At 58.5% G+C, this 10,526-nt stretch overlaps 1 protein-coding gene across 2 annotated transcripts; it reads left to right on the top strand.

Annotated features, from left to right (window-relative positions):
- The first annotated feature begins 3,944 nt into the window (after positions 1-3,944).
- LOC129023914 (uncharacterized protein CXorf49) lies at positions 3,945-10,265 on the top strand. 2 transcript variants are annotated; one of them, XM_054470818.2, is made up of 6 exons: positions 3,945-7,703; positions 8,284-8,440; positions 8,983-9,059; positions 9,338-9,383; positions 9,943-9,984; positions 10,091-10,265. In XM_054470818.2, the coding sequence occupies exons 1-5, from the start codon at positions 6,480-6,482 to the stop codon at positions 9,981-9,983; spliced, it is 1,545 nt and encodes a 514-aa protein (XP_054326793.1). In that variant the 5' UTR covers positions 3,945-6,479; the 3' UTR covers position 9,984; positions 10,091-10,265. The 2 variants fall into 2 exon arrangements, 1 of the variants encoding a protein (XP_054326793.1); XR_008496972.1 differs by lacking the exons at positions 8,983-9,059; positions 9,338-9,383; positions 9,943-9,984; positions 10,091-10,265 and having other exon boundaries at positions 6,344-8,187; positions 8,284-8,352.
- The last annotated feature ends 261 nt before the right edge of the window (positions 10,266-10,526 follow it).

Consider the following 10,526-nt stretch of genomic DNA (forward strand, 5'->3'; position numbering starts at 1 on the left):
TCCCCCGCCCCCCTCCAGGTTCCCTTACGCCCTCTTATACTGAACTCCTCGTCTTAACCCTCAGACCCTGGCAACCATCAATCTGTTTTGTGTTCCTAGAGTTTTGCCTTTTCCAGAATGTCATACAAATGGAATCACACGGTACGTAGCATGTGCATTTGGCTTCCTTCAGAGAAAGACACTCGGACTGCAATTCCCTAAAGGTGCAATGTACAGTTTCATGACCTGGGTAATAGCTACCTGGCTTGATCACCTTATAACTGTTTGTCAGATGGCGGGCTTCTGAGTTATCCCCGTGTGTGTGTGTGTGTGTGTGTGTGTGTGTGTGTGTGTGCACGCGCGTGTATGTGAGAGTGTGTGTGTGTGTGTGTGTATTATGTTTCAAACATATAATTTTACATTTAACTGCCTCTAACTTTTATATGTTGGTGAGGGTTATTAAATGACAATTATTAATACTTAAAGGAAAGTGAGTGATTATTGGAAAAGTCAGCAGAGTGATTTCCTCTGGGGTGTGCAAAGGGGGAGGTAGTGATCAGGATGGGGCAAACAGGAGGGTTCCAAGACCCTGCCAACGTTCTGTTCCTTGCTCTGCATGGTAGTGACCTGGACTTCAACACTGCACAACCACATGGGTGCCGTTCACGCTGGATCACGAGAACGGAGCACCCTGGAATCCCACAGATAGAGTTTGCACAGCCACCCTGGCGGCCACAGCCTACGCGGCCGTACCTGGCAAACACTGGTGTTGGCCTCATCCTTCGAGGAAATGCATGATGAGAAAATGTGTGGGGGAAAGGAGGAGTTCTTGGGGTGGAGGTTGAGGACAGATGCGCATGAGGTCGTCCGAGTTCACCCAGGAGTGTGTTCCAGGCGGGCTAAAGTTCATGGCTGTTACTCACCATGACCACTATGATCCTATGATTGCCATCTCACATCCCCGTGTGTGATGCCCTGGGCCTCTGCCACAGCCTGGAAGGCCACCCTTGGGGACTCTGGCTGGCGGGCGTGCTAGGAGACTCACACACCTTCGGCCCTAGCTGGAGTCTGAAGAGGAGATGCTCTTTTCTGCCCACAGAGTAAGAGGTCTCATATGGGAATGTACCTGTGGCAGTCCTGGCACCGGGTGTAGGTGGGATTCTGCAATAGGGCTCCGCCACTGTGGCAGGCACGCAGCTCACCAGACCTCTGGAGCTCATCTGAGCTGAGTGGCAGGACAAGGCAGAAGGGGGTCTAAGGCTCTCCAGGCCAGGCCCCACATTCCTCTTGGTGGGAGAGGAGGCTTGAGGGAAAAGCAAAAGGGGGCCACTGAATGAGGGGAGGGGCTCAACCTCTTCCTGTCCAATGGGACCCAGACGGATTCCTCTAACCTGAGGAGCCTCAGATTCTGCATTTACATCCCCTAGGACCAGAAGGCTCCGCCCAACCATGTGGTGTACCATGGGCCTAGGGTGTACATGTTACGGCCCCATTATTGTGCAGAAGGTGGTCTGAATATGGAACCGAGGTGGCGTGCTGGGAGGCAGGGCTGGCAAAAGCCAGCAACTGAGGGATGGGTTCACGCCTTCCACGACTCCGTCCACGGGCTTCTCCCCTTCCACACCCTGTCGACCATGGCCCATGCCCCCCGGGGCAGTGACTGGGGCTGGAGTTCTGCCCCCACCAGAACCTGCCTAGATGTCTCCGGTGGCAAAAACCCAAGCTGGAGAGTCCCTGACACATGTCTTCCCCCAAACATCAGCCCACTGTGTTATCCCCCCAAGAAACAACCACCTGTATCAGGGTCAAAGCCTTGGCCCAAGGAGTCAAGCCCATCCTCTCCAGTGAGGGGTTAGATTCCGATGGGGTAGGTCCCCACCAGCGTTGGTTTCCAGGTCTGAGGTCTGTGATTGACCCACCATGTGTGTGGTGGTCCCCCTCGCTGAGCTCACACCATGAGCCCAGCAGGGAGACACAGAGGGAGTATGGGGGAAGGCAGATACCGAGCCCGACCAGCTGTCCCAGGGCAGTCTCTCTTTCCCACTTTCCACCCTCTCTGTGAGTATCCTGCCCATGTGTTGGTTAGCGGGCATCGTGGCGCCCTCCCACGGGAGCTCCCCACTTCCTAGATGAGGCACCAACCAGCGACTCTGAGGCATTATCACTGCACCCACACATGGGAGTGCTGAGACATCCCATCCATCCTGCGGAGGATCACGAGCCTACTGTGGCACCTCCAGCATTCTGAGGGCCCTGACACCCATCCCTGTGTTTGGGGATGTCCCCTTCGTCCACTCCACAGCCTTCTAGGTGTTAGAATTGAACAACACCTCTTGTGAAAGGGTAGATCCCAGCCCTGCTTTAGCAAATTCGATCCTTCATGGATCCTTCACCACTGCTTCCACTCCATGAATCAGTCCATTCTCACTCAAGGGACAGCACCCACGATTAATTTGATTCCCAAGCAGGTGCTAGCAGGGGCACGCTCACGTGTGCGCATGTGCGCGCATACACACACACACACACACACACACACACGCTAACTTGGAATGGTATCTGCATTTCTATTGTTTTTGTCTGTTCGCAACACCCAGTCTCTTGGCAATGGGAGCTGGCAGAACCTACACACACCTCCTCACTTGAACCAGAATCTATGCCCGAGTCTGGGGCCTGCCCAGCCCAGGATGCCGGCTGAAGGAACGAGGCGATCTCAACTGTCAGGGACGGTGAAGGCAGAAGAGAGAGCTCGAGAAAATCTCGTGTGACCTGGAGAGGTGGTCTGGAAGACTGACCAGGGACACGAAAATATTACGTCCACAAAACCCTGCGGCCTTGGGGATGGTGAAATGGTATTTCACGGGGACCATCAAAGACCAGCCAGGCCTAGCATCCACACTTGCCCTGGAAACCAGCTGGCCATTTTCAAATCAAGGGTATGGAGCCCACTGGCTGCAGAAGGGGCTGCTGGCCACCTATAGAACACCAAGGATATGGAAGCCACCTTCTGTGTAGGTGCCTGCGAACAGTTTCCACCAGGTTGGCCCACAGGCGCCAGAACAGACTCGGTGCCCCCACCTCCAACCAAGAGACTATCTTGCCCTTTTCTTCTGCACTCCATCTACCTTCCCTTTGACTCAGCCACCCACCGGGATGTGGCTTCTGCCTCCACAAGGCTACTGAAACTAAAGAGGGAGACCTAACGGGATTTGGTAACTGAGGTTCAAAGGTGAGGGCTAAGACGAACTGAGGATGTCACGCAGGTTACTGGCCCAGATGACCTGACCATGTGCATGGTGGCACCGGAGGGAAATAATGGCTCCAGAAAGAGGACTGAGCTCCGTCGTGTTCCTCAACAGCACGGAAATAATCATGCAGGAAAGGCCACTGGCGTCAAGCCATAGGGGAGAGCAAGGATGCTCATGATGGAAAGGACAGTGACAGGACAAACAGGGACAGTGAACTGCAGGAGGAAAGGTTGCTCAAAGGACCAGGGTGCTCAAAGGAGGCCATCAGTTCCTGCTGAAGGGGAGAGAGAATAGCACTGAAGAAGGGGACCCGTGAGACCCCAAAGTGGGAGAAGAGGAGGGGGCATGAGCAGGGCGTGTACAGGAAAAGCAGGAAATGCTGCTGTGGCCGGGCAGGCCTCCCACAGCACCTAGGCCCAGGGCACTATGGTGAGCCCGAGTGCAGGGCTGCTGCTCAGAGGCCGGCCCAGGCGCCCCGCAGGGAGAGGGCCCACCACAGAGCGCCAGGGGAACTGTTCTTCCAGCGCCAGGGAACGGAGCAACACCCGGCACACCCCAACACTCCCAACAATCGCAGAGAGGGCAGACCACAGACCACAGAATATGAGAACGACTTTATTTCACACTGCTTTGAACTGCGTTGGGAAGGGGGCAAATGCAGCGGAAGAGAAAAAGCCCTGGCTAAGGAGGATAAGGAGGAAACTCGCTTGGCTGCAGCTCCGGACGCTGGCTCCAACCTGTGAAACACAGCAGGCTCAGGGACTGGCCCCCAGCCAGGGCCAGCCCACAGCCCTCCTAAGCTACCGGGATTGTGGGAAGGGGCATGGTGTGTGCAACACTCACTTCAAAGGTCCTGGAACTTGTCATTGAGGAACTGCATGGCCGCTGAAACAGAGAGGCAGAACCGGGCACTCCAGACCCAGGGAAACAGAAACTCACCCCCTGCCCCCCTGGGGAACCACCTAGCCCTGCAACCAGAAACCCCATCAGCCCTGGGACTGACTCACCCACCCGTCACCTGAATTAAATGTGGAAGTGCCTTCTAAGTGGGAAAGTGGTTCTCAGGTGCTGGGCCATCCCAGAACCGTTCATTCAGAACGTGTTTCAAAGACAGATAAGCCAGCCAGCAAGCAAACACCGTACAAGCCATACCAGGCAGCAGTTAAAGGGAAAACACATGCGGTATCTCTAACCCTCCTAAGAGAAGGAGAGTTCTGGGACTCGTGGACTAAGGATACACGGAGTTCAGACAACACGTTGCTGTCTGTGCACACCCCTAGCTGGAAAGGCACAGAAGGCTCCAGGGCCAGGCTTTCCTTGGTTCTCTTCCCCAAAGGAAAGTCAGTCCCAGTGACGCCGCCTGTACCTACAGCCCACCCCCGCCCCCCACACCTGCAGAAAGACACCGCTGTCCATTCCTGCCCCAGCCAGGGCTCCATCATACCTAGTTGCTGTGTAAGGTCCTCAATTTCCCTCTGCAGCCTGATGCACTAGACCAGTAGACACCGGAGGAAGATAAATGGCTAGTCAATTCTGGCCTCCTCTCTCCTCGTCTTCCCCGTCTCCCCCAGCCCTTACAGCCCCCATAGCCTGCAGCCCAGTGGTGAGGTGGGTTGGCATGAAACCCTCAATGTAAAAGAGGCACCCTCTCTCCGTGGGATGCAGAAGGTGGTGACGGGGCGGGGGGACACAGAAATCAGTTTAACCTGGACACGGATCCCACCATCTAACGTGGACTTCTATTTCTAGGAGCCACACAAAGCATTACCCGAGGACAACCCTGGGCTCCCAGGGGCCGGCGGAAGCCTGCTGCCATTCTCCAGGGCTGGGGCCCAGCACGCCTCTCCCACTGGGACCGACCTCCAGGTCCGCCCAGTTGTCAGCCGACCCTTCGGCAGTGGCACCTTCTGGGGAGGGGTGTCCTTGGACGCTGGGCGGTGGCACGATGGCAGCTGGTTCATCAGCCGGGGAGGACGAGTAGTCCACATCGTCCCCTTAGTCGTCGACTGGGGTGCCAGGCCGGCCTTCCCGGCCCCAGAGCACCACCTTTCCCTGCTCTATCAATTCGCTCTCAGACTCGAAGCTGAAGACCTTGGGATTTGTGAACCCGCTCTCGCCCTCGCGGCTGCCTGGTGCCCCCAAATCGAGGCCGTGGCCCTGGCCCCGTGGGGCTCCCGGGCTGGCCATGCGGGAGCCAGCCTGCTTGCCACCCTCCAGGTCGAAACTGGCCCCACAAACAGCTACCTTGTCAGGGGAGCTCATGGCGCCAGTCTGGGCAGCCTGGGCTGTGGGGAGACGGTCGTCCTGGTAACAGCAGAAGGGGAGAGCCGAGTCCAGCCAAGCCTGGCGGAGCAGGCCACACGACCCGAACAGTGAAGCCTTCGGGACACCGCTGCCCTCACCCCAGGCGGAAGTACCAGATGTCCCCGACAGCGTGTGGCTTCCGCGCGTGCACTTGACGCCAGTGCCGCGACTTCTCATTGGTCCCCCTCTACCAACCAGTGAGCCCTTTGTTGGTAGAGGCCTCTGGGCTTTAACCAATCGGAACACAGGCTCTTGGTTTGCCCCGACGCCCATCATTTGACTGGGTGGCTGTGCTCTGGTCTGGTCTTGGGGCCAGGGTGCACTGGAGCTCTCGATCCACCTCCTTCTTGCTTTCCTGCTGCCTCTGGCTGGGAACCTACTTTCCAATGAGACCTCCTCTGTGCACCTGGTGCTTTGCGTGCATCACATTTACTCTCCCAAGCTGATGAGCTGGGGGAAGCTCTCCCCTTAATCCCCACCTTACAGATGGGACACTGGGGCTCAGAGACGTAGCTCTCCTTGGAAAGTAGGTGCCCGGCCAGAGGCGGAAGGACAGGAAGAAAGAGGTGATCGAGAGCTACAGTGCCCCTTGGCCCCAAGACCCGACCAGAGTGCAGCCACCCAGTCAAATGACGGGCGTGGAGGCAAACCAAGAGCCTGTGTCCCGATTGGTTAAAGCTCAGGCACCTCGCCCCACAAAGGGCGTGCTGGTTGGCAGACGGGGACCAATGAGAAGGCTCGGTGCCGGCGTCAAGGGCGCGAGGAAGCCACTCGCTGTCCGGGACATCTGGTACTTCCGCCTGGGGTGAGGGTGGTGGTGTCCCGAAGGCCTCACTGTTTCTGTCGCGTGGCCCGCTCAGCTGGGCTTGGCTGGGCTCGGGCTCGGCTCTCCGCTCCCACCGTTACCAGGACTACCGTCTCCCCGCAGCCCAGGCTGCCGGGACTGGCGCCATGAGCTCCCCCAACAAGGTGTCCGTTTGTGGGGCCGGTTTCGACCTGGAGGGTGGCAAACAGGCTGGCTCCCACACGGCCAGCCCCGGAGCCCCAGTGGCCCACAGCCACGGCCTCGATTTGGGGGTGCCAGGCAGTGGCGATGGCGAGAGCGAGAGCGGGTTCACAGATCCCGAGGGCTTCAGCTTCGAGTCTGAGAGCGAATTGATAGAGCAAGGAAGGGTGGTGCTCTGGGGCCGGGAGGGCCGGCCAGGCACCCCGGTCGATGACCAAGGGGACGTTGTGGACTACTCATTCTACCTGGCTGACGAACCAGCCGCCATCGTGCCGCCGTCCAGCGTCCAGGGACACCCGTTCCCAGAAGACGCCGCTGCCGAAGGGTCGGCTGACAATTGGGCGGATGCGGAGGTCGGTCCCAGTGGGAGAGACGCACTGGGCCACGGCCCTGGAAAATGGCAGCAGGCCTCTGCCGGCCGTCTCTGCCTCTGTGGTCCTGGGCCAGTGCGGGCCTGGAAGAACCCGGAAAGGGGCTCAAAGAGCAGATGGAGCCTCCGCGTGGATCCCCAGCATCCCTCTGCAAAAGGCCCCACCAGGCTGTCTACCCACGACTCTGATTCCACAGATGAGAGCAGCGACTTACCGCTGATGAAGGTAGGCATTCGCCGCAACGAAGGAAGCCAGGCCAAGCCCGGCAGCCCCAAGAAGCGAGCAGACACATCCAGACAGGCAAGCTTCCACTGCAAGGAGAGTTACCTGCCTGTGCCGGGCCGTTTCCTGACCTCTGCTCCCCACGGACTCACTCCAGTCGTAGAGAGGCCGGCTGTGGGAGAGCTGGAGGACCCTCCCCAGAAGAAAATGCAGAGCAGGGCCTGGGGAAAGGTGGAGGTCAGGCCCAGCTGCTCAGGAGCTGCCGCTGCAGGGGCCCTGCCCCAGGGCCTTTCCAGGAGGAAGATGGCCCGCGGGAAGAAGTCCCTAGGGGGTGCCTCTCAACTGGCTCCGGGGAGAGCCTTTCCTGCCTGCGGAGAGAGACTCTCAGCCGCTCCCCCAGAGCCGGCCACCTTCCCGCCATTCTCTGGTGTGCGGCCACAGGGGATGTCCAAGAAACCCCAAAAGCCTAAGCACAGCAGCCCTGGGAAGAAAACAGCAGGGAGGAAGACCAGGGAGTCCCAGGCTGCGGCCAGAGAAGATAATGACCCAAATAGAGATGAGGTCCCAAGAGCCCAAGTGAGTAGGCCCTTCTCGCCCTCCTCTCCCTCTTTACCCTCCTCCCCCCACACCTCCTCTCTTCCAGCACACACCTGTTTACCCATGCCCCCTCTGTCCCTTGCTCGAGGGTTGTCATCGGGAGCCCAGGGACACTAGAATGCCCGATGGGTGTCTTCGTCATAAGGGCACACGTTAAAGGGAGAAATTCTTGTGTGATGGCCATGCCTCTGGACACTCTGCAGGGGTCCTGCTTCTGCCCGCAGAGAGGAGCTGGGATGGAATGGAAGGCAGGGCTGGCAGCTGGTTTGGATCGGGTGATGCCTTAAAGTGTGGGCCGCAAAGCTGGGGTGTCAAGGATCATCAACTTCTTGATTCCTCCTTCCCTAGCTGTTGCCCGACCCACCTGGCAGGTGGCCCAGGCTATCTCAGTATCCCCAGTGTTTTCCCTGGCTGGCCTCTGCCTCCTGGCCTGACGCTGACTGAGGGAGAAAGTGCTAATGAGGTTAGGTTCAGGAGTCTCCACCTTACCACAACCCCTCCCCACGTGTACTCACCGCCGGCCCCCATCGCCAGCCCAACTCAGAAGTTTCTGTTTTAGCTTCCCACACACAGGCCAGGGCTGCCTCGCCTGTCTGTGCGTCGTGGAGAATTCAGCAGTAGCGACCCCAACATCAGAGCTCCCCAACTTCCGGGAGCTTCAGAGCCCTCGGCCTACAGCCCGGGAGGCCTCGTGCCCAGACGCCATGCACCCTCCGGTGAGTCTTGCGGGTTTGATAGGGGTGGAGGGGAGAGGGGTCGGGAGGGAAACCTCTGGCCCTGTTGCTTCTGGGGGCTCAGCCTTGTTCCCAGACTTCCCTGCCCACCCAGGCAGCTGTCCCACGGGGAAACGGGGTGTTGACGGGGCTGGCTTTAAGCCACATCGTCCTCTCTGAGTGGGGTTTGTGTGGTGGGGGGCGATTTGGAGCAGCGCCCCAAACTCCAACTCTGGAAGGAGACTTTCGGCGGTACTGAGCCCTTTTCTGTTAAGTCCTGCTCAGCCACACTGCCCCTCCCAGGGCCTGACTGTGGCTGCCGCACTGCTGGAGTCCAACCTGGAGTCACAATGCTAGGGGGCCACAGGTGCACATGGGCTTACACTGGGGAACAGCGAAGGCAGTCCAAGAGCGGGGTTGGAGTTGCTGGGCAGAGCAGGGGCAACGTGTACCAGCAGAGGGTGATGCTGCCTCACGTTAGACACCACTAGACCCTTTACACCTCACTGGGAGTCTTGGAAGCTGGATTTTGTGTTCTCTTTCAGGTAACCAGCAACCGCCTGTCCATCCCCCAAGACCGGAAAGGCAGCAGCAGCCCCCGGGAGCCCAGGGCTGTCCTCGGGTAATGCCTTGTGTGGCTCCTAGAAATAGAGGTCCACAGTAGATGGTGGGATCCGTGTCCAGGTTAAACTGATTTCTGCGTCCGCCCCCCCTCCACCCCACTCCGCACATCTCCACCTTCTGCACCCCACGGAGAGAGGGTGCCTCGTTTCCATTGAGGGTTCCATGCCAACCCACCTCGCCACTGGGCTGCAGGCTATGGGGGCTGCAGGGAGGCTAGGGAGAGAGGAGGCCAGAATTGACTAACCATTTATCTTCCTCCGGTGTCTGCTGGTCTAGTGCATCCAGCTGCAGAGGGAAGTTGATGACCTTACACAGCAGCTAGGTATGAGGGAGCCCTGGCTGGGGCAGGGCTGGACAGCGGTGTCTTTCTGCAGGTGTTGGGGGCGGGGGTGGGCTGCAGGTACAGGCAGCATCACTGGGACTGACTTTCCTCTGGGGAGGAGAATCAAGCAGACCTGGCCCTGGAGCCTTCTGTGCCTTTCCAGCTAGGGGTGTGCACAGACAGCAACGTGTCATCTGAACTCTGTGTACCCTTAGTCCACGAGTCCCAGAACTCTCCTTCTCTTAGGAGGGTTAGAGATACTGCATGTGTTTTCCCTTTAACTGCTGCCTGGTATGGCTTGTATGGTGTTTGCTTGCTGGCTGGCTTATCTGCCTTTGAAACACGTTCTGAATGAACGGTTCTGGGATGGCCCAGCACCTGAGAACCACTTTCCCGCTTAGAAGGCATTTCCACATTTAATTCAGGTGACGGGTGGGTGAGTCAGTCCCAGGACTGGTGGGGTTTCTGGTTGCAGGGCTAGGTGGTTCCCCCACCGGGGCGGGGCGTGGGTTTCTGTTTCCCTGGGTCTGGAGTGCCCGGTTCTGCCTCTCTGTTTCAGCGGCCATGCAGTTCCTCAATGACAAGTTCCAGGACCTTTGAAGTGAGTGTTGCACACACCATGCCCCTTTCCACAATCATGGTACCTTAGGAGGGCTGCAGGCTGGCCCTGGCTGAGGGCCCGTCCCTGAGCCTAGTCTGTTTCACAGGTTTAAGCCAGCATTCTTCCTACAAGACGAACAGCTGCCACCTTTGGAGCTCCGGAGCTGTAGCCAAGTGGGTTCCCTCCATATCCTGTTCAGCCAGGGCTTCCTCTCTTCTGCTGCATTTGCACACTTCCCAACGCAGTTCAAAGCAATTTGAAATAAAGTCGTTCTCATATTCTGTGGTCTGTGGTCTGCCCTGTCTGCGATTGTTGGGAGTGTTGGGGGTTGCAGGGTGTTGCCCGGTTCACTGGCAGTTGAAGAACAGTTCCCCTGGTGCTCTGTGGTGGGCCCTCTCCCTGCGGGGCGCCTGGGCCGGCCTCTGAGCAGCAGCCCTGCACTCGGGCTCACCACAGTGCCCTGGGTCTAGGTGCTGTGGGGGCCCTGCCCGGCCACAGCAGCATTTCCTGCCTTTCTCCTACACGCCTTGCTCATGGTCCCT

The sequence above is a fragment of the Pongo pygmaeus genome, chromosome X (assembly GCF_028885625.2).
Source record: "Pongo pygmaeus isolate AG05252 chromosome X, NHGRI_mPonPyg2-v2.0_pri, whole genome shotgun sequence".
NCBI lineage: Eukaryota > Metazoa > Chordata > Mammalia > Primates > Hominidae > Pongo > Pongo pygmaeus.